This window comes from Oryx dammah, unplaced genomic scaffold (assembly GCF_014754425.2).
Source record: "Oryx dammah isolate SB20612 unplaced genomic scaffold, SCBI_Odam_1.1 HiC_scaffold_20, whole genome shotgun sequence".
In the NCBI taxonomy this organism is placed as follows: Eukaryota; Metazoa; Chordata; class Mammalia; order Artiodactyla; family Bovidae; genus Oryx; species Oryx dammah.
In genome coordinates this window covers 51,314,032-51,338,841 of record NW_024070204.1, presented here as the reverse complement: position 1 = coordinate 51,338,841, position 24,810 = coordinate 51,314,032, and the positions used below count along the sequence as shown (strand labels likewise).

General features: G+C 38.0%; 1 protein-coding gene across 1 annotated transcript in view; it reads left to right on the top strand.

Annotated features, from left to right (window-relative positions):
* The first annotated feature begins 16,969 nt into the window (after positions 1-16,969).
* PDE4D (phosphodiesterase 4D) overlaps positions 16,970-24,810 on the top strand; it is a 377,805-nt gene continuing 369,964 nt past the window's right edge. The window contains exon 1 of the mRNA XM_040262566.1: positions 16,970-17,454. Within this exon, the coding sequence (XP_040118500.1) occupies positions 17,165-17,454 (290 nt within the window). The 5' untranslated portion in view covers positions 16,970-17,164. The remainder of the gene's footprint in view (positions 17,455-24,810) is intronic.

Genomic DNA, 24,810 nt, shown 5'->3' with positions numbered 1-24,810 from the left:
TACTCCCACAAACCCCTCTCGGATCCAGGCTGCCACACAACACTATGCAGGCTCCATGTGCTATACAGTAGGTCCTTGTTGGTTATCCATTTAAATATAACAGTGTGTTTGTCTCATTACTTTTTTATATACATTCTTTTTTAAAAAAAATATTCCTTTCCCTTATGGTTTAATCACAAGATATTGAATATAGTTCCCTGTGGTATACATTAGGACCTTGTTGTTTATCCATTCCAAACGTAATAGTTTGCAACCCCAACTCCCCGCCCATCCCTCTCCCTCCTCCTCTCCCCCTTGGCAACCGTAAGTCTGTTCACTATGTCTGCGAATCTGGTTCTGTTTGTGGACAGGTTCATCTGTGTCGTGTTTTAGATTCCACATATGAGTGATATGGTGTTTGTCTTTCTCTTTCTCACTTACTGCACTTATTGTGATAGCCTCTAGTTGAATCCATGTTGCTGCAAATGACATTATTCTGTTCTTTTTTTATACCTTTTAAACACTAGTGTATGTTCAGCCATACTGTTTCACTTGCCTGGCTCAAAAACATGTTTTGTATGAGTTTGAGGAAGACAGTGAGTAGAGATAATGGAGATCCTCATTAATTAGGTAGGATAGCCAATCACAGGCAAAACAGAGACTATACTTTCTTCCAATCAGTTGTTCAACTGAATGTGAAAACAAATCATTTTCTCTCATTTTGAATGAGACTATATATCAGATAAAACACATCTCTTCTTGCCATACATTGTATCACCTTCCAGAGTAATTTCAGTTTTTTTGCAGGAAGCATCCAGAATTTAATGTTTCCTGCTGTGCAGTTATCCAAATCATTGTCATAATGTAAATCAGTGGAATCATTTACATGAATAAGATTTTTATTCTAAGTAAAGAGCTAATCCAAGCATAGAAAAAAAAGTCCTTAATTCCCACATGCCTGAAAGGATAGTATTTTTTATCAGTCATTATCATATAAACTTTCAGGTGACTAGTATATTTCCAAATGGTCCTCAGAACCATACTAACATTTTATAATTAAGTGCTTCTCTATTTTTAAGATGAATGGACAATATTTGATTTTAAACATAGCCTCAGTTTTCAATATTCAGTTGCCTTTTGTCAGATGAAGAAACAGTATTCGTTAAAGCAAGAGAGCAAGTGTGTGAAGTAATGGGGACAAGCACACATGCTGATTTTTCTACCTTGGGGAAGTTATTTTTTTAATTTATTTATTTTTTATTTTACTTTACAATTCTGTATTGGTTTTGCCATACATTGACATGAATCCACCACGGGTGTACATGCATTCCCAAACCTGAACCCCCCTCCCACCCCTCCTCCCCACAACATCTCTCTGGGTCATCCCCACGTACCAGCCCCAAGCGTGCCATATCCTGCATCGGACATAGACTGGTGATTCGATTCTTACATGATATTATACATGTTTCAATACCATTCTCCCAAGTCATCTCACCCTTTCCCTCTCCCACTGAGTCCAAAAGTCCGTTATACACATCTGTGTCTTTTTTGCTGTCCTGCATACAGGGTCATCATTGCCATCTTTCTAAATTCCATATATATGTGTTAGTATACTGTATTGGTGTTTTTCTTTCTGGCTTACTTCACTCTATATAATTGGCTCCAGTTTCATCCATCTCATCAGAACTGATTCAAATGTATTCTTTTTAACGGCTGAGTAATACTCCATTGTGTATATGTACCACAGCTTTCTTATCCATTCATCTGCTGATGGACATCTAGGTTGTTTCCATGTCCTGGCTATTATAAACAGTGCTGCGATGAACATTGGGGTACATGTGTCTCTTTCAATTCTGGTTTCCTCAGTGTGTATGCCCAGTAGTGGGATTGCTGGGTCATAAGGTAGTTCTATTTGCAATTTTTTAAGGACTCTCCACACTGTTCTCCATAGTGGCTGTACTAGTTTGCATTCCCACCAACAGTGTAGGAGGGTTCCCTTCTCTCCACACCCTCTCCAGCATTTATTGCTTGCAGATTTTTGGATCGCAGACATTCTGAGTGGTGTGAAGTGGTACCTCATTGTGGTTTTAATTTGCATTTCTCTAATAATGAGTGATGTTGAGCATCTTTTCATGTGTTTGTTAGCTATCTGTATGTCTTCTTTGGAGAAATGTCTATTTAGTTCTTTGGCCCATTTTTTGATTGGGTCGTTTATTTTTCTGGAATTGAGCTGCAGGAGTTGCTTGTATATTTTTGAGATTAGTTGTTTGTCAGTTGCTTCATTTGCTATTATTTTCTCCCATTCGGAAGGCTGTCTTTTCATTTTGCTTATATTTTCCTTTGTTGTGCAGAAGCTTTTAATTTTAATTAGATCCCATTTGTTTATTTTTGCTTTTATTTCCAGAATTCTGGGAGGTGGATCATAGAGGATCCTGCTGTGGTTTATGTCGGAGAGTGTTTTGCCTATGTTCTCCTCTAGGAGTTTTATAGTTTCTGGTCTTACATTTAGATCTTTAATCCATTTTGAGTTTATCTTTGTGTGTGGTGTTAGAAAGTGATCTAGTTTCATTCTTTTACAAGTGGTTGACCAGTTTTCCCAGCACCACTTGTTAAAGAGATTGTCTTTACTCCATTGTATATTCTTGCCTCCTTTGTCAAAGATAAGGTGTCCATATGTGTGTGGATTTATCTCTGGGCTTTCTATTTTGTTCCATTGATCTATATTTCTGTCTTTGTGCCAATACCATACTGTCTTGATGACTGTGGCTTGGTAGTAGAGCCTAAAGTCAGGCAGGTTGATTCCTCCAGTTCCATTCTTCTTTCTCAAGATTGCTTTGGCTATTCGTGGTTTTTTGTATTTCCATACAAATCTTGAAATTATTTGTTCTAGTTCTCTGAAAAATATCGCTGGAAGCTTGATAGGGATTGCATTGAATTTGTAAATTGCTTTGGGTAATATACTCATTTTCACTATATTGATTCTTCCGATCCATGAGCATGGTATATTTCTCCATCTATTAGTGTCCTCTTTGATTTCTTTCATCAGTGTTTTATAGTTTTCTATATATAGGTCTTTAGTTTCTTTAGGTAGATATATTCCTAAGTATTTTATTCTTTTTGTTGCAATGGTGAATGGAATTGTTTCCTTAATTTCTTTTTCGACTTTCTCATTATTAGTGTATAGGAATGCAAGGGATTTCTGTGTGTTGATTTTACATCCTGCAACTTTACTATATTCATTAATTAGCTCTAGTAATTTTCTGGTAGAGTCTTTAGGGTTTTCTATGTAGAGGATCATGTCATCTGCAAACAGTGAGAGTTTTACTTCTTCTTTTCCAATTTGGATTCCTTTTATTTCTTTTTCTGCTCTGATTGCTGTGGCTAAAACTTCCAGAACTATGTTGAATAGTAGTGGTGAAAGTGGGCACCCTTGTCTTGTTCCTGACTTTAGGGGAAATGCTTTCAATTTTTCACCATTGAGGATAATGTTTGCGGTGGGTTTGTCATATATAGCTTTTATTATGTTGAGGTATGTTCCTTCCATTCCTGCTTTCTGGAGAGTTTTTATCATAAATGGATGTTGAATTTTGTCAAAGGCCTTCTCTGCATCTATTGAGATAATCATATGGCTTTTATTTTTCAATTTGTTAATGTGGTGAATTACATTGATTGATTTGCGGATGTTGAAGAATCCTTGCATCCCTGGGATAAAGCCCACTTGGTCATGGTGTACAATCTTTTTAATGTGTTGTTGGATTCTGATTGCTAGAATTTTGTTTCCACTGACAATTGGCTGATTAGGGGAAGTTATTTTTAAAACATTAAATGTCAAGAAACACAACCATGTGGAATATTTATGTACACATTTAATTGTAGAGAAGTAGGATGCCAAGTCTAGGATACCACATATGCACTCTCTGTATGGAAAGACAGGAAGTCAGTTCCCAGATGATGAAGGCTAAGCAAATGCCCTGTAGGTCTAACTGAAGCTCTTGGCTCTTTGGATGAAGGCACAGTCCTGGTGGGCTTTTCTCTTGTGGCTCAGTGGTAAAGAATCCACCTGGCAATACAGGAAACTTGGGTTCGATCCCTGGGACAGAAAGATCCCCTGGAGAAGTATTCTTGCCTGGGAAATCCCATGGACAGAAGAGTCTGGCAGGCTACAGTCCATGGGATCGTGAGAGTTAGACATGACTTAGAAACTGAACAATGCAAAGTGAAAGAGTCCTGAACACCTCTCTTCGCAAGGGGGAGCTATGCATACATCTAGCTCTTTGCATAGTTCTTGCACCCTGGCATGAGCTGGGTCCCTAAACCTACAAACAGCTTGGTCTGTCTCTTTTTGCTTGTTTTCTGGCCAGGGCTCTTTTACCTCCAGGAGGCAGACTGCTCTGTCTTCTCTAGTTAAATATCTGCAGACCGCATCATGCTGCTTCCAATTTGATTTTAAATCATATCGTCATGGACGTTAAATGGTGTGTGTGCTTTCTGGCTTCCCTGTACTTCTCTCTGACCCTTTATCGTCTCAGCAATGTGTAACCTATGAGACATGTTTAGATATTTTATTATGTTTTTATTCATGACCTTTGGTTGAAATTTAATCAAGTTAAAAGTCTAACATTCCTGGTGGGAAAAAAAGAAACTTCAGTATTCAAGGATTTTAGTAGAACATATTTATTTTTATCTAATTATAAAAAATAATCCCTATGCACTGTAGACAATTTGAACATTGCAGAAAAGAATGTTTTAAAAAGCCTATCATCCTACTAACCAGAGATAACCTTGTCAATATTTTGGTGTATATTTTTATTAATTATATTAATTGACAAATGCTTTTCATGAGTAACTAGAGTCTATCTAGTATTAGTAGCTTATAATGTACCTTTTTCATGTTATATAATTATTATTTCTTTTCTGTGATGGGAATAGTTAAGATCTAGTCTCTTAGAAAGTTTGATGTTTATCATATAATATTGTTTATAATCTTGTACTGTGCATCAGAACACCAGGATTTATTTAGCTACTAGTTGCAAATTTGTACCCTTAAGTAACATCTTCTCTGTTCCCCACCCCGCAGCCCCTGTAACCCCCATTTTACTCTGTTTTCGTGAGTTCAACTCTTTTGGATTCTACATGTGCATGATATCATACAGTATTTGCCTTTCTCTGTCTGACTTATTTCACGTAACAGAATGTGCTCAGGGCAAACCCATGTTGTCACAAATGGCAGGATCACCATCTTTCTCACGACTGAATAATATTCCATTGTGTATGTCCATATTGTATGTGTGTGTATACAAGCACAAACGTTATAATTCCCTTTTAACAAAATGTTGACACTAAGATCTTCTTGAAAATGCCCCTCTATGCTTTTTGTTTGTTTGTTTTTGTGGTATTTGCCATTTTCACTCAACTCTGTGATAAGTTAGTACTAGAGTTGCAAATATATATCCTTAAATGTACCTAAAGAGTCATTTCTCTGAATCTGAGATGCTCCACAGTCCTTGGAACACCTGGGAGCCAAGGCTTCTCAGATGACGCTCCAGCACGTACTTCTTGATTGGATTCTTTTCAAGTATCCAACTCCAAAGATGAACAGAGAATGTTTAGTGATTATTTGTATGAGTCTTTGGTTTCATGGAGACTAAAGTTTCCTTTGTCACTTTTATGATGTCGTTTGACCTTGACCTGCATCTCAAATTCCTGAGAAGGTAGCAAGCTTTTTCTGCAGACACATCAGAAATAGTAGGTGAAAATAGATTCACTGATATTAGAAATTTTTTTTCCTTTTTTTATAAAACAGAGCCTCTTTTTTGTTCATAACAATCTAAGCCTAAGATTGATGCACTGATATAATATTCATTTAAAAGTATGAGGAAACAAAAAATCCAGAGAAAAACCAAGTTCCCATGTATTGAACAGCTCCTCTGATTCATAGGTATTATAGGATATTTTGTACAATATCAGTAACTGTGTAATATTCCCAATCATCTGACAGAATTCACAGTTTACTAGGAATTAGCCTATATGAAACAATTCAGAAAACATATTACCTAGGACTGAAGGTGTATGTAACCTCATGATTGACAGTTTTATCACTTAAATGGATATTTATTTTGATAATTCATAATCCTGTAGCAAGTCTTCAACCTTTACTTTGCAATCATTTGTTTACTTTTGTAGTAAGGTTCAGGAATTCAAATTTCTTATGATATAGTCATTGAATAGGAAAAACACATTGTCTTTCTCCCACAGAGTCCATCCTTTAAAACAGACTCAATATGAAAGCACAGAGACTTCAGTGTTGAGTTCAACATCAGGTACAAAGCCATACGTAATTCTTCAGATGCATCTCATTAAAACAGTACTGTTCTCATTGCTCAAGTCCAGTATGATAATCGCTTCTAAAGAAATAGCTCTTAAATGTTACTGTCAGAACCTAAGTGGTGTCTACACAGATGTTTACTATAAAATTCTTTCAACTTTTCTGAATTTTTGAAATTTTTCATAGTATCAAAAATTGCATAGTATGAAATTTTCCATAGATTTTGGAAAAAAAAATTTTTTGATATGGCAAAAAACATATTCTGCAATTTTTCTGAAACAAGGTTTATATATCTCCTCAAGTTTGTGTTTTAGAAATCTGTAATCAGCTTATTCTGGAATATTCCAGAGCTGATTGCTCTGTTTACGGCATTCTCTTTTCTATAAAAGAGAAATGCCAAGGAACAGTCCGTTTTAATGTTGTGAGCAATATTGATATATTTGATTGAGAAAACACTAACCACAAGAGGTTACAGAGATGGTTTTATGAGGTGAGATGTTTTCTCTTTATACAGTCCAAGCCTGTATAAAGAGGGACCATTTTTCCTTTATATCCTTAGCCGCTTAGCACTGAGTTACACCCACACGCTACACTAAGTATGAAGTAAGAAATTATTTATAAATGTCTCTCTCCTACACCCCTCCCAGTTTGAGATAATATTAAGACTAGACTGTCAGAGGAGCAATATTTTCCCTGGACTGGGTGCTGTGAAAGGTATTTCACCAAAATTACATTATTAGATTTGTTTTTGGTGTTGATCATCTGAAAACTCACTTTCTCCTTAATTATATACATTTTTCATAAATAAGAGCTCGTGTCATTATTCACCTCTATAAATATCTTATATCTGTTCTCTTCCTACTACCCTGATACTTTTTCAAATCGTAAGCCCAGTCCAGTTTCTTCTAAGCCTTGAGGATCAGTCTTCTGTTTGTTCATGCTCTGTTTGGGCATAATTGTGTTCACCATCGATCACCAGTGTGCATCTGGCCTGGCACCTGGCGCATAGTAGATGCTTAATATACACTTATGAGTGGATGGAAGGGCAGAAAGAGAAAGGGGAAGAAGGGAGGGAAGGAAGAACCTGCTATATTTAACATGTGAATGGCCTGATTGTGCACGTGTCTGTTATGAATGTCTTAGGTGGTTTTGAGGGATAGCTAGAAAGTGGTGCCTTAAATGATATGCATCCAGTTATAAAACAAATAACAAAAATATGCTGTTTTCTTTCACTGTTACTCAAACACCCAGATTTCAGTTATAGCTCCTAATGAATTGCTAGCATTGGTTGGATGGACTGAAAAGTGTTTACATTTCTTTTCCATTTAAACTATACAGAGAGAAAATACAGAGCAATACAGAGTTATATTAATTATTAATATATTAATTATTTTAATAGTGTCTGACATTATATTATATTATTATAATATTAATAGTATCACTTCTCAAGTCTTGACTAAACCCCACCAGGCCTCCTCTCGCTCCGCCTCTCTGTCTAGTTATCACAGTTGGGTACACTCAGTGCCCACATACAGCCTCGGTCCTACCTGAGAGCTACAGACCAATCTTGTTCCTAGAATTAAACTTAAAAAGCTTGGGTAAGCCTGCTGCAGTGAAGACAAGATTTGAGATGGGCAACATTAACTTAGACTCATATCTCCATCTATATTATTTTCTGTGATATCTGCCAAGTTACTTAACCTTGCTGAGCCTCAGATTGCTGCTCATCTATGAAACAGTGACAGTGATGTCTACCACTGAGTTGGCTGAGACCAACTCATTATTCATCTATTGTACCTGTTATCTGTTCCTTTTGTGGTAATCCAACACTTCCTCCATGACTTAACTCTCCCATGCAAGGGACCTGCCCTCATTCATCCCTTAGCTCACTTATCATCTAGGCATATACTGGTTAACAGTCTGAGTTTTACAGTTGGAGAGGCCTCAGTTTTAATCTCAGATCTACCGCTCATTGGCTGTGTGAACACAGGGACAAATGACTAACGTTTTAAGACTCCATTTCCCTAGCTGGAAAACAGAATAAATATAAGAATAAATGTATCAGTATATTATTATAAGGATAATACAGCTTATGTTAAGCCCTTGAAAGTAGAAGTGTTAGTTGCTTAGTTGTGTCCAACTCTTAGGACTGCAAGGACTGTAGCCCACCAGGCTCCTCTGTCCCTGGAATTTTCCAGGCAAGAATACTGGAGTGGGTAGCCATTCCTTTCTCCAGGGCATCTTCCCAACCCAGGGACGGAACCCAGTCTCCTGCATTGCAGGTGGATTCTTCACCGTCTGAGCCCCCAGGGAAGCCCGTGTTAAGCCCTTCCTTACCACACCATGAGTGGTTGGCTTCCCTGGTGGCTCAGGCGGTAAAGAATCTGCCTGCCTTGCAGGAGACCCAGGTTTGATCCCTGGATCAGGAAGATCCCATGCAGAAGGAAATGACAACCCACTCCAGTATTCTTGCCTGGGAAATCTCATGGAAATAAGAGCCTGGTGGGCTATAGTCCATGGGATCGCAAGAGTTAGACACAACTTGGTAACTAAAAACCACCACCATTGTCATAGTAAAATAAAGAATTAAAAAAAAAAAAAAGAACCCCAGCCTTGTGATGACATTTGCGTCACAAAATCAGTCAATATTTAGAGAGTGTCAGGGTGAAGAAGGGGTTTTTTGGGGATGGTATATCAGCAGTAAGTGCCCAGAAATGGGAGAGTTTATGAATATTGGCTCCAATAAATGGACATCCAGATTTAGCAAGATATTGAATAGTGTCATGGAAAAAAGTCCCAGTGCCAAAGTTGAAATCATGAGGTTGTTATTATTTAGAGACCCATGGTATTTGGGGTCTTTTTTCTTTCTCCCAAGGGAGCAGTTTTGTTCCTCAGCCTGGTAATTCCATCACTGCTCTTCTTGTCTGTTAACATAGTTCTAAAAAACTGCAAGAGGCCATTTCTGCCCTTATTTGGTGCATGGTCAACAAGGAGAGCAGCCTGAGTTGGAATCAGTACTGCGGATGCTTTTCCAATTAAACAACCTGTCTTCAGGACCCCATATGTTTTCAAAAAATAAATAGTCATGTTTCTATATTTAGGTGAAGGCCAAGATTTTGAACAATCGAGAAAACTTCCATTAGCTAACTTTGGTAGAATCCTTTGCTACTTATTATTATTTTTTTTGTTTTTTAGTGTTTTTAAATAGAACCAATAGGTGACTTTCAATTTGCAAATAAAATACTAAAATTTTGCTATAGGATTACTCTTTAAAACATGCCAGATATTCTGTCCTTGCACACAGGATAAAAAATTTCAAATGGCGGGGGGGAGAAAAGGACCATCAAAACTGAAGATTGATATCTTCTATAACTGGTTAAATGATACGCCAACTTACCATGCCCATGTAGTGACCATTTTAGAGGCCAATTCTTAAAACTGTGTTTCTAACAGTATGAAAAATAGTTTTCTTGTTCTCTAAAATGTTTACTGACACTAGCAGCAATTCCTAAAATTTGGAGTGGCATTTTCCAAAAGCTTTTCTGTAAATTATTCATTCATCTTAAAAAGTTTTTTCAGTGATTCTCGTTTGGATAAGACACTGAATTCACAAGATCAGGCAACAGTGCTCAAGATCATATGGCAAGTTTGTAGCATAACTGTGGCTCTAATCCCCCCTAACAGGGCTGCCCTGAATTCTTGCCCAGTGGTGTTTCATCAAAAAAAAAAAAAATTCTGGGAACAGGCGTGTATTCATTTGGTCATAACGGTAACAGTGTTTTTTCTGATTTTGTTGTTTTATTTTTTTAATTCGTTTTTATTGAAGTATAGTTGACTTACAATGTTGGGTTAGTTTCTGCTGTGTAGCAAAGTGAATCAGTTATATAGACTTCCCTCTTTCTTATATTCTTTTCTCATATAGATTATTACAGAGTACTGAGTAGAATTCCCTGTGCTATAGTGTAGGTCCTTCATTAGCCCATTTTATATATAATAGTGTATATACTTCAGTCTCTATCTCTCAATTTATCTTTCCCTCCCTTTCCCCCTTGGTAATCATAACTTTGTTTTCTACATCTGTGACTATTTCTGTTTTGTAAGTGAGTTCATTTGTATCCTTTTTTAGGTTGAATATTTGTTTTATTTTATTTTGATCGATGGCTACAAGTGTGGCTTTGTCAGAAGGTACATCTAAGGAAAGAGAAAATAGATAAATCCCACCTAAATTACTCATGGCAAATTTTTTTTTGCTCCTATTTCAGTTCAGTTCAGTTCAGTTCAGTCGCTCAGTCGTGTCCGACTCTGCGACCCCATGAATCACAGCACACCAGGCCTCCCTGTCCATCACCAGCTGCCAGAGTTCACTCAGATTCACGTTCATCAAGTCAGTGATGCCATCCAGCCATCTCATCCTCTGTCGTCCCCTTCTCCTCCTGCCCCCAATCCCTCCCAGCATCAGAGTCTTTTCCAATGAGTCAACTCTTCGCAAAAGAATATAATATAGGTGATGCGTCTTATTTTCAAGAAGTCCTGAGATGATTGATTTACCTATTCATTAAACAGAATTATTGCCACTTGTTTATTTTTCTATACACTAGGGATGCAGTAGGAAAGCAGAGTTGATGTCCTCATGATGTTTGGGTCGGTCAGGGAAGCCAGTCATTGAAAAAGTAATTACAGATGGGCTGATGGGGACAAAGAGGAAGTGCAGGAAGTGCTGTGGAGACATCCCTTAGTCTGGGAAAGCAGGGAAGTCTTCCTGGAGAAAGTGACTTTCAAGATTGAAGTTCTGTATCCACCCTTGCACTCACCTGTCAATAACTAAGCAGGGCTTTTTTTTTTTTTTTTTCAGTCTGCAATCAGGAGTACAATACTGAAAAGAAAAATTTTCTGACTCTTAGAATTGTCATATACAGAAATTTAGACAAACACTTACTGGCCCCAGAAGAATTTGCACACATTTAAAAACATAATGCTTAGTTCTTTATTTCAAGTGATTAGCCTATATTAATTTCAAATTTTTGAAGCATTTGACTTTAGAAGTATTTCCTGTTAACTACTTAAAAAAAAAAACAAAAACCCTTCTAAGACTTTGTTAGTTACTTACTAGGCACTTAAGAAACATAAAACGTCTTTCCCTTCCCTCTTATTTCTTCCTCCCTATTTTTTCCTCTCACCCCCCATTTACCCAAGTGTTTAGAAACAACTCAGAGCCTCATTATATAGAAAGGGCTTGACCAAATTATCTTCCAAATTGATAGAACATTCCTAAAATATGTAGATAGAAAACTTGAGGGTTTAACAAAGTATTTTGATTCAAAATTTAGTCTTATCTTTATTTTATATTCAATCATGCATCTTGCCATTTATTTTATTCTATCTCTTAACAATTTTAGCTATTTTCAAATGGCAAGTTCTAGAGAGTGTCTGGAGAAAAAGGAAACTCTCCTATACTGTTGGTGGGAATATAAGTTGGTGCAGCCACTATGGGAAACAATTTGGAGGGTCCTCAAAAAACTAAAAATAGAATCACCATATGCTCCAGTAATCTCACTCCTGGGCATATATCCAGACAAAGCTATAATTCAAAAAGATACACGCACCCCTATATTCACAACAGCACTATTCACAATAGCTAAGACATGGAGACAAACTGAATGTCCATTGACAGATGAATGGACAAAGAAGATGTGATACACATATACGATGGACTACTACTCAGCCACAAGAAAGAATGAAATAATGCGGTTTGCAGCAACGTGGATGGACCTAGTGATTATCCTACTGAGTGGAATAAGTCAGACAGACAAAGAAAAGTATCATATGATATCACTCATATGTGGGATCTAAAGTATGGCACAAATGGACCCATCTACAAAACAGAAACAAACTCACAAGCTTAGAAAACAGGCTGGTGACTGCCAAGGGGGAGGAGGGATGAGGGGAGCATGGATGAGAGTTTGAGCTTAGTGAAAGAAAACTATTAAACAGAGAGTAGATAAACAAGGTCCTACTGCATAGCACAGGGAACTATATTCAGTATCCTGTGATAAATCATAATGGAAAGAAGTATTTTAAAAGGATGTATGCATATGTATGGAAAAGGCAATGGCACCCCACTCCAGTACTCTTGCCTGGAAAATCCCATGGATGGAGGAGCCTGGTTGGCTGCAGGCCATGAGGTCGCAAAGAGTGGGACATGGCTGAGTGACTTCACTTTGACTTTTCACTTTCATGCATTGGAGAAGGAAATGGCAACCCACTCCAGTGTTCTTGCCTAAAGAATCCCAGGGATGGGGGAGCCTGGTGGGCTGCCGTCTATGGGGTTGCACAGAGTCGGACACGACTGAAGCGAATTAGCATGCATATGTATAACTAAAACTAGCAAAACATTGTAAATCAACTATACATATTTTTAAAGCTTTAAAAACTTCTTTAACAAAATTAATTCATAATAATTTTAGCTATTTAACTACATTTTATTTTCACTTGTGTCCTGGAACATATATGAATAAAGGGTACATCTGAAGCTGCTTCAGATGTAGAATATGCTTTCTTAATATGCTTAAGACTATGGGCTACCCTCAATTCTGTTAGCACTCCACTGTATTATAGCTCATAAAAAGAGTTTCAGAACAGTTTCCTTACTTTCAGAACATGGAATGGTTGACCTCTGAATCAACTAGACACATATAAGAGTTAGAATGACTATTTGAAAGCAATTCAAAGAAAATGTTAGTATAATTTTTCAGCATTTTCATTTGGAATAATAATTTGTAGTTGATCATGATAGTGTATTAATGTAATAAGAAACCTTATTTAAACCAAAATTACTTATACTGAATGAATAGGTTTTTAGAAGCGTGTTCAGTCCAGTTGTTAAATTTCCTTTCTGCATACTCTTTTGCAACAGATCACCCTGAAAATAGAATTGTTATAATGAAACTATTATCAGAGATAAATGATAACATGAAAATGAAGCTGTTTGCTTCCACATTAAACTCTGCTTCCTTTGAGTCTGCAACCAGCAACTGTTTCAAAATACGGCATTATCTTGAACCCATATCTCTGTCTGCTCTGGTTTCCTGAGGCAGTGTATTTCAACATCATACAACCCCACTAATGTAACTAACTCTTGGTGTCTCTGAAGTTTAGCTTAAACCTTCCCCTTCCACCTCTCCAATAGTGACTTGGTGTGTAAATAAGTGCTATGTGATTATATTTAAATTCTCCTACTATTAAATTTAGGATTTTCAAAATTGATTCCTAGTAACTATCTCCTATGGGCTTCCCTGGTGACTCAGCAGTGAAGAATCTGCCTGCCAATGCAGGAGATGCAAGTTCAATCCCTGGGTCAGGAAGATCCCCTAGAGAAGGAAATGGCAACCTGTTCAGTATTCTTACCTGGGAAATCCCATGGACAAAAGAGTTTAGTAGGCTGTAGTCTATGGGGTCACAAAAGAGTGGCACCCGACTTAGCGACAAAGAAGCAACAACAAGCTATCTCCTATAAAGGAAATTCTAAATTTGTATCAAACATCAAACCTTAAATTTGCCATTTTAACATATGGAATCTTGGAACCAAAATTGCAGAAATGTTCAAGGGGCAAAGATTCCTTATTTAGAGCTCTGCAAAACATAAAATCTACATTATTGGCAGGAGATGGGCATTTTCTTGAGATTTTAGGGAGGTTAAGAATGAAGTGAATAACAACTGGGTGAAAGCAAAATTTAAAGAATCTGGTTTTCCCTGGGATATAAGTTTAATTTCCAACTTGCAAAAGAAGAGTTTGTCTTAGAGATGAAACATTTCTCCTTGACATTCAATCATGCTTTTCCTGAAACTTGTGGAAAATAAATGCTTACTAATAGGACAGAAATTAAAATGTTCAAAAGATTTCTATTTTATTTCTTTCTCTACCATTTAGTACACCAGAAGGGAAATTTATAAACAGCTGTGAGTGAGTGAAGTCACTCAGTCGTATCTGACTCTTTGTGACTCCATGGACTGTAGCCTACCAGGCTCCTCTGACCATGAGATTGTCCAGGCAAGAATACTGGAGTGGGGTGCCATTGCCTTCTCCAGGGAAAACAGCTGCTTGAAAGATAAATGACAGCAAACATTCATCCTAACAAATATCTTATTTAACCTTTATGTTGTTTCTGATTGCCTAAATTCTCATGTTTGTGAAGTTTTGTGAAGTACTAGCTAGTCCCAGAAAATGATATTAACGGTTATACTTAAAGCGTTAAAATCAAAGTTAAAATTAACTTTGTTCATTATTAATCTCAGAAGTAAACTGTATTTCTGTGACTTTGCTGAGACCTGGTCACCTAACAGAGATTATGCCTAGCTATACAGGAGAAATTAGAGGTGTTTGAGTAATTATTTAAGGACAAAAATAGCATTAACACTGGCAGATACTTCTTATAACTTCATCTAATTTCGCATTAGGAAAAAAAGGATCCAAGTTTCCATTTTCCTGGTCATCATTTCACATTCATAGTTCTGTTGTTTCGATTGTGTTTAACTTTTCCAGATGTCTGCTTTCGAGAAGCGGAGGAAGGAAAAAAATCTTTGGGTGATAATGAAAAAGACAACTTTGTATCTCTTCAATATACATTTCTTTCAGAAAAACGTAGACATTCTGTAATACCTTCATCGTACATTATTATTATCCTGTTATATTTTATCAAGTAGATATCAATTAACAGAACATTCTTTTCAAAAGTAAATTAGAGTGGACAAAAACAAGTTTTACTCAAAATACCTACCTGTTGCTGGCTTTAGCCTGAATAGGAAGATAGGGTCCATCTTTCCATGACAAATGCATTTGGAATAACAATGAAAATGATATTTTTCTGCCCCCAATGTTGTGTTTATGGACTGCAGCTTTCATTGTTAAAAACCGGTAACACTTTTTGATCTACAAAATTTGAAATGCCACTGAATAAAATGAGACCTTTGTATTTAATGGAAAGTGCAGAAGTAAATCTTTGCCAGTACCTTCCCTCCTGTTCTCTTGCTTGTTCTTGGTCTACCCTCCTCTCTCCCTTCATGCTATTCCACTCCCTACCAGTTTTCAGCGACATCCACCCCTCTCACCCAGACTCCAATTTTTTTTTTTCCACTGTCTGGCTTCAGTCTCGGATGAAGCCATTCCACTACAGATTAAGTTGTTCAGCTCTGTGTCAACTCTGCCAGAAATGTTTGCATTTCTCAAGAGCTTTCCTGACATGGAAATTTAATAGAATAATGGAGTGAAGTGCTGATAGTGGAATTTAACACACCGAGAAATGCAGACTGGTGTAAGTATGGGCTCCTTCTCAGTCCTTTCAAAGACTACCACCAAGATGACCACCCATATTGCTCTTGTGAAATGAGGATCCAAATACAAAAGCAAAAAAGATGTAGCTAGTGAAGTATTAAAATCCTGCTAGCTGATTTCAGAGAGAATATGTTTGTTTTTGAACTCTTGGCTCCTCTGAGGTCGCTGCTGTTCAGTCAGCTATCACTCACCCACTCTTTTAACCCATCTGTCAGATAACAAAGAGGTGAAACCATAGAAGCCTGTTCTATTACTCATCCCCAAGGCTGATTTGAAACCTGTGTTCTCAGGAACCCTGATGTGCCGGATGCCATCGTGAAAATAAGCGTCATGTTGACCGACTTGAGCTTTTACCAAAACTGTGAGAATACTTTGGACCCCTTAGGTATATGAGATAGATTGGGCTCTAAGGGGGGTCTCAAAATTTGGCCCAAGTGGTGATGATCACCAAACACAGCTGTTGGTCAGTTTTGCCCAGTCCAGAGGGGGTTAAATCACTGCTGGGCATTCCAAACCTCTCTAATCTTATCCTGGAGAAGTGGAGTTCTGCCTTGGTTTACAGTTGAGGTCACCAGCAGGGCAGTGTTTAGACAGGGACTGATGGAATTACGCAGCATTGTTAACGTTAAATAGCACTTGGTGGTAAGGGCCCGTGATGGCATCGGGTTCCTGTGACTCCTGGGGCACACTGTCTTGAAATAGATGCCTCTGCGAGATGTGTTGGACTCGTAAAATGTGTGAAGGGCTCTGTGTGGCTTTTCATCATTTGTTTAATTTGAAAGAAGATTGTTTTAAGGGACTTATCATAGAGTTAAGAAATGTTTCTAGGGAACAGAAAATGAAGAAGAAAATTGATCTTTGTTACCGTCAAAGTCACGCGTTACAGTTCACTCTCCAAGGTGACGCAGTATCTCCTTGAGGGAAAAGCTGCCAAAAGTGTTGAAAGTGATCTGCCTGTTTTTTTCTCAAGCTGACTTGCAGGGAGGCCCTGGTATTTAGAGACTGTTAAATCCTTGTGGAAGGTTTACTAATAACTGTTCATCCCTGTTTCTAAGAGAAGTTGAAATAACAAACATGACATTTGGCAGCTAGTTGTGTGAAAATTAGTAAGTCTATGTCGAATTTCCCAGTCATGGGCATGTATTTACTTAAAAAAAAAAAAAAAAAGGCCTTCTGTTTCCTTTTTTTTTTCCCCCTAAACTTCACACTTGATATAAAGGTTTACCCACTTCAGTCATGCCTTTCACAGTGAGTGTGTGTGTGTGTGTGTGAGTGTGTGTGTGTGTGTGTGTGTGTGAGTGTGTGTGTGTGTGTGAGTGTGTGTGTGTGTGTGTGTGAGTGTGTGTGTGTGTGTGTGTGTGAGTGTGTGTGTGTGTGTGTGTGTGTGTGTGTGGTGCTTTCCAGGAGTGGCATGTGACTGTGCTGTTTAATCAGGGCTATATTTAAAAACAAATTTGCAAGGAAGCGTTTCTCACGTTATTAATGAGATAAAGTCGGAGTGAAGCAAGCTGTGTCGCAAAGGGCAAGTGTCATGAGGCAGGAAGTCCCGGCCGTCTCTTCTAGCTGTGCTTCAGCCACCCGCCACCTCGCTGGCAGCCCAGAGCAGGCTCAGAGGAAATGCCCGCCCTTGGCCACAAGTGCCTACTGCCCCTCCAGGGGCCCCCCTGCCCCAGGGCTCTGCACCCACTCTGACTTGCCTCTGTCTCCAGCAACCCCGGCACATCCTTCACACATGGCTTTTGTGTGGGACCCTCGGGGAGCCTCAGTGCCAGCACTATCCACAAGAGTCAAGTCAAGATCACGATTCTCAAAGTCTTACAGGTATTGTTCTTTCCTTTTTGTGGCTGGGATGGCTTTTCTTCATCAGCCCCCATCGCCCTAGGCCCCCTGCAAAGGAGTCTCGTGCCCTGTATTGATCTATTTAACTTCTGTTCCTAGATTGCCTTCAATTGGCGGGATAAATGGGCAGTATACAGAATAGGAACTGTGCAGATGAGAACCTTAACAGAGCCGAGGGTATTTTGGGAACCCCAGAAGCAGAAGGAAATCGACTAACTCTAAAAGCTGATTTTGAGAGTTCAATGGTAAACTTAGAAAAGCATCCCCGTGGCTGGCATCTGGAAAACAAGTATGTTAGCCCACTTAATGGACGTAACATAGCCAGATTCTGTCGTACTAACTTTTGCTTAACCCTTGAAATAGCAGGGATGGGTTCTTGTTTGGTTCAAGAAGCAAACAAACAACAACAAAACATTTCTGTGTATATATAAGTGTTTCAGGTCCTATACACATGGAAAAGTAGAAATGATCTCTATGATCGAGATAGTAGTTCAGAGTTTTAATTTTGCCAAGGGGAATTAGATACCACGAAATAGAAGGGAATATGTTCTTAATCTATTATGTCCAAAGATTTCTGTAGAAATATATGAAAAATCTTGACCTCAAGACATAAATAAATTGTTAGTGATACCTTTGCTTTGCATCCAAGTTAAGCTTATTTTAACCAAAGAATTTGGAAAGAAAAAGAAGACATTGAGAAAAATCTTTGATTTCTTTTTTGCTTCAGTATTCTAGATATTTACAAAGAAAAGATTGACCCTTTACACATTTTTTTTGGTTCTGATTGGTTAGTCTGTAGCATTGCAAGCTATTTCACCAGTAGCAAATAGAGGTGAAATCATAAGCAAAATTTCAAGAATTTCTTTAGACAAAATGTAACATATCTGGAAACCACCAGGCCTGTTTAGAATTATGCATTAAATTTGGATTCAAATGTGTTTGGATTTGCTTGTATAAACACATTCAAAGTTTGGATTAAAATAATCTACAAGAATTATTTATTTGTTTTAGGCAGTATTAAAGATAGTGTCCTTGGAATTTTTTAGGGAACTATGAAATCAAAAAGACTCAAATTATAATCTTCCCTAGTAACAAAGAATAAGCAAACTTTGACAAGGGATAAATAAAAGATGGAAGTTAAAGGTTTAAGTAGTACTTCCTTACTTCTAGATGTACTGCCAGTAGTACTTCTACTTCAAAACAGAATAAACATCATTTATTTTTATTAATCATGTTAATTTGTTACAGTTAAGAATGATTCAAAGTTAGAAATTATATGCCCACTATATGCTTTACATTCTACTGAATTCACTTCTCATGCTTATTATTTACATCTCATGCTTCTTATGTGCTAAGTTGTATGCTTATTTAAGATTTGTAAGCAATACTGTGCATATTTCCAATAGATGGTGGCTTCTAGAAACTCCTTACCGTTGAAATCTGATAACAAGTTTCCAAATATCATGCATATCTAACTGCTGGGTAGGGTAAAAGAAATAGCATGTTTGTCTAAAGAATTTCAGAAATCTTGAGAAATGCAGAGGTTAAACTCTACTGTGTGATCTGCAGATATATTATGAAACTTGCCTTCTTGGTCTGCCAAAGATATTTTCATTTTTCTTGTCAGTTTTATCCTTTCCCAAATAGAACAAGCACTGGTATGTCTAAGGATGAGTTTTCTGTATATTTAAATGCCCTGAGTTTGTAGTTCTAACCTTCTTTCATAACAAGTTTAAGAGGTGAGAATGACATCCTGAAAAGGCATTAAGGAGAGATTCTGTTGCTCATTCATTTGCTTTTAATTTGATTGTTAATTTACCAAATCATAATTAATGGTTTATATATACTCTCTTCACTGTTCTGTGGGTCCTATTTTCTCTATCCATTTGGACTAAAATTTCCTTGAGTTCAGAGGCTCCTTTCTATGCAGGGGGAATACCATTAATGCATATTTGGTGAAACATCTTGCTACATACACTCTCTTAGTTGAGTAATATCTATGTGAAAAATCAACTTGCGGATATGATCAGGACCTATCACAGGCCAAGAGTTCAATGGAAAGTTAAAAAGCTAAGACAGCATTTGGACCCTCTGACCTCACATTTTCGGAGATCTCTTAGTACTAAAAACAAGAGTATACATTCAGTCACAGCAGTGTACTGACAACAGTGGGGAAAATGTTTATTGTATAGCTTTAAACATTTATCAGACCACATCAACTCAAATGCACGAGTCAGTATTTGTGTATATGTGCATGCACACTCATACACACATAGACATACACCCACACATTTAAATTCTACGTTTATCTCCTGAATGACAGTTTCATGGCATAGCATCCCTGGAGTCAAATGTATTAAGCTATTCGATGTAAACATTTAAAATACACCCCAGTTTTGCAACCGAGCTTTTGTATTTCTTCATTTCTTTTTTAATCTATGAGATCTTTAAAGCAGGGAAGTAATTTAAACTTGTCTTGACCTTTGAGAGGCTTTAGATATAATTCTACTGTTGAAGCAACTGACATAATGAGTCATTAGCCAAGATTTCTTCGTTGAATTTCTCGTTTACAAGTATTTTTTGTTTAATAAATGTAATTTGATATTCTGTAAAATTCTCACATGTGTCTAGTAGAGTGTTTTTTTTTTTTTTTCTTTGAAAGATGGAATGGATATTATGCTTGGCACTGGTAACACTCTAATGTTAAGCTGGAATATTTCTCTCTGGTATTGTTTTCACTCTCCTGTGGCATTCAGGCTGAAGGAAAGCCAGGTCCGTAAACAGTCTGATTTTTTAAAGTAACCACAAATCATATGTATTTGATGAGTGTTGATCCCTGCGAAGCACAACCTTGGGCAGTACTACAGTGTTTAAAGTCGATTTGAAAGTTGTTTTTCAACAGTGATGAGTTCTTGCCTTTTGTGGATAAAGTATACTTTTAGAGAAAGCCAGATATAATTAACATATAACTTATTAAGCTAAATTTGATTTGATGCAGAAAAAGAGAGAGACAGAAAAAGAGGATTACATTCTAAAGAGACTGACTTTCCTCTGTGGCCCTAGAATGGGAGCCACACCTCTCATGTCTGCTGTAGAGGAGAGAGAGAGGGGGGAATGATGTGCTTCCGTTAGATTTGAGAAAGTAGTATCAGTGAGTGGACTCATGTTTAAAGGTAGTACCTCAAAAACTGGGAAGAAAATTATCTTGGAAGCCAAGAAAGAACAAGGAGCTAGAACTTAACAGGTTGGAGGACTCTGACAATTCCCCAAGGGAACTCTGGGACCTTTTGTTTGTAAAAAATGTTATTGTTTAAAATTATAGTAACATTCACAGAAACTTGAAAGTTTCTCTTTTCCTAGAAAGTTACTCTTCTAGAGATGGTCTTGTCTTCCAATCTGAACAAATCACAGAACTTTGTCTTTTCAAAAAGGAATGTTAAAAAGAACATTTTTTATGAGGTGCCTATGGGTGGATGCTGTACCAATAGAAGAGACCACAATCAAAGCTGCCTAGTAGTACAGGGCAGAGGTGATTTCACTAACCTCCCACAGACTAGAACAAAGTAAGTTCTGGTTTTCCTGCCCCTCACACTAATAGACGTCATGAGATATATCATTGACTGTTGGCTGAAACAAACAACCCTAAATAACTAAATCACCTCCTCTGCTCATCTTGGAAAGTTATATTCAAATCTGCAACTTTGATCTGGAGGGGTTTTTTTGGTAGAACATATATGCAGGGCCCGCTGGAGAATATGGTCTCTTAGCTACTCTTTGTTCCTACCAAAACTGATGCTGTCAAATTAAACCTCAGTTTGCTCACTAGGCAGAGACATTACTTTGCCAACAAAGGTCCATCTAGTCAAGGCTATGGTTTTTCCAGTGGTCATGTATGGATGTGAGAGTTGGACTGTGAAGACAGCTGAGCACTGAAGAATTGATGCTTTTGAACTGTGGTGTTGGAGAAGACTCTTGAGAGTCCCTTGGACTGCAAGGAGATCCAACCAGTCCATTCTGAAAGAGATCAGTCTTGGGTGTTCTTTGGAAGGACTGATGCTAAAACTGAAACTCCAGTACTTTGGCCACCTCATGTGAAGAGTTGACTCATTGGAAAAGACTCTGATGCTGGGAAGGATTGGGGGCAGGAGGAGAAGGGGACGACAGAGGATGAGATGGCTGGATGGCATTGCTGACTCAATGGACATGAGTTTGAGTGAACTCCAGGAGCTGGTGAAGGACAGGGAAGACTGGCCTGCTGCAGTCCATGGGGTTGCAAAGAGTCAGACATGACTGAGCAACTGAACTGAACTGAAGAGTAGGGGTATAATTACCACCAAATGAGAGGAAAATTGGAGGTTTAGAGATCAGTGGCTATACAACCCACATGTCATCAGAAGTCCAGAGTAATAATAATAAGATCTAAATTGTATTGGGGGTTTAGTATGTGCCAGACAGTTTCCAGCACTCTCCAAATACATTATCTTATTTCATCCTACAGAACAACCCCACAAGGAGGACTTGCATTGTATTACCATGCAGATGATTAAACTAGGCAGAGAGAGTTAGGGAACATGCCCAAGTTTGAACCCTGTCCTAGAGGCTTGACTTCTAGTCACTTTCTCACTTCCCATTTCTTGATCAGATCTTCTCATTGCCACACAGAAGTTCCGTAATAAGAGGTGACATTCTGATAGACTTAACCAGTCTCATTGACTGAACTCAGAGCCTTCCTCTAAAGAATACCTTGTAATTTGGTATAGAACAGGGTATAATGATTGACCAAAATATAAAGTTATCAAATAATATCTTAACAGTCTTCTAACCTAATTGAGATTGGCTTAAAGTAATATTAAGCAGAAGCATCACGATATATGTTTCTTATGAATGAAAAAAGGAAACTTATCAGTGAATTTATGTGCTTCTGTCCTCTTCCTGGGTTTTTGCTTCATCTGGTTTTTGGCTCATTTCATGTGGCCAAAAACGTTGGTCCTGTGGTTATATTTTACTGCCAGCATGTTGCTCCTTGGCCAGCTGTTCAGAGAAGCCAAAAGATTCTCTGAGCTACACAGGTCAACTTCATCTGCATCATTCCTGTTTATTCCACTGGCATTGTCTTGCATATTGAATGGCATTCTTAATGATGTTCCAAATTGTGAGTAATATTAGCTTAATGAACATGAGTGAAATGGTTTCTTTATAGGCAACATTACAGTCATTATGATAATAACAACATGTTTAACAACCATTGCACATTGTGAAAGGTGGGGGTGGGGGCAGGTGTTATGGGAGGGAGACTCTAGCTTCAGAGCCAAATAGACCATACTTGAATGCCAGTTTTGCTGCTTTCTTTTTTAATAATTTTATTTATTTATTTATTGGCTATGCTTTGTCCTCAATGGTGCACAGACTTTTCTCTAGTTACTCTAGTTACTAGAGAGCAGGGGTTACTCTCTAGTTGCAGTGTGTGGGCTTTCTCATTGCAGTGCTTTCTCTTGTTGCAGAGCAGGGACTCTAGGGCATGTGGGCTTCAACAGCTGTGGGACATGGGCTCAGTACTTGCAGCTTCCAAGCTCTAGAGCTCAGGCTCAATGGTTATGGCTCCCAGGCTTAGTGGCTTTGCAGCATGTGGGATCTTTCTGGACCAGAGTCAAACTGTGTCTCTTGCTTTGGCAAGTGGATTCTTTACCACTGAGCCACGAGCAAAGCCTCTCTGCTGCTTTCTTAACTGGGTAATTGCTTGACCTCCTTTAGTAGGTTCCCTGTCTATAAATGGAAAATACAAGTGTCTGGTTCAAAAAGCCTTTACATGGAATAGGTACATGCCTGCTGCTGCTGCTGCTAAGTTGCTTCAGTTGTGTCATACTCTGTGCGACCCCATAGACGGCAGCCCACCAGGCTCCCCCGTCCCTGGGATTCTCCAAGCAAGAACACTGGAGTAGTTGCCATTTCCTTCTCCAGTGCATGAAAGTAAAAAGTGAAAGTAAAGTCGGTTAGCTGTGTCTGATTCTTAGCGACCCCATGGACTGCAGCCTACCAGGCTCCTCTGTCCATGGGATTTTCCAGGCAAGAGTACTGGAGTGGGATGCCATTGCCTTCTCCTGGTAGGTACATGCCTCCCTCCTCTTTAATAGCATTTTCTATATTTCCCTTACTGTTTCATCCATTCTTTGATGCTTCTTCTGTAAATTACTTCATTAACATTGGAACTGCTCTTGGTTATAGAATAGCACAAAACAGCTCATCTATAAACAATTATGTTATAAGCAAACATAGAAAAACAGCCTCACCTTGATAAGATACGGTGGGGAGACAGGTTGAGAGTGGTTGGCTGTTCAGTCACATTGTTGAGGTTGGAATGTCAAAATCTTCATAGCTCTGAGACATTAGTCAAGCTATTTCTCTCCAGTTTGCCTTAGTTTCTTCATCTTTAAATGGGAGGGTTATGAAGATTGTGTGTTAGTCAGAGGTCATGCCTGGCATGTAGACAACAGTAAATTAATATTTGTTAATCCATGCCAAAATTTAAGCTCCATATGGCAGCAATTTTTGTCTTTCTTCCACCTCTGTATTACCAGTACCCAGAAGGATGTATGGCATATAATAAATGCTTGATGTATATGTGCTGAATGAATGAGCCAATTTGCCAATGTTTTTAGACCCCTGACAAGAGTAGGGGCATTCCTGTATCATGGAACAGAGGGTCAAAGCTGAAGAGACCCTGGAGTTCATCTGCTCAAACCTATCACCCAACATTGAAAAGCTTGAAGGCCTTTGTAGCTGTTGAGTAGCTGAAATCAATCTAATGCAAAAGATGGACATTCCAAGAGCAACAAGTGTGCATACTACATTCCAAAAAGAAGCCTTGGGAATGAACCGGAAAAATAGAAGAAGCTTTGTGTTGGGCTAAAGGAACACACTCTATAAGAACTAATGTGAACATGAATAAAGCACTCGAATGCAATCAGAATTCGGATAAAATATGAATACGTTCATTCAGAAGCTGATTGTCCAGTGCCGTTGATAAGCCTGGTCAGTGGCATGCTGGTAAATGTTAACAACCAGCTCTCTGTGGAAACACCAGAAAAGCCTGTTTGTAGTATTTGATGATTTCCATGGCAAAAATTCTCCCACCTCCATTTCACAGAGGTCACTAAGTATGGCATTGACAGGAGATGCCAAATTGTACATATAGGTGCAATACACAGGCATGACATCAGGAATGTAGATAATCATAAAATGTAGTCTGATTATTAAGTGATGAATTTTGAATATGTAATACCATTCTTTTCAACATAATTTTTTAATTGTAAGTTTATATAATTTAATTTTTAATAGTCA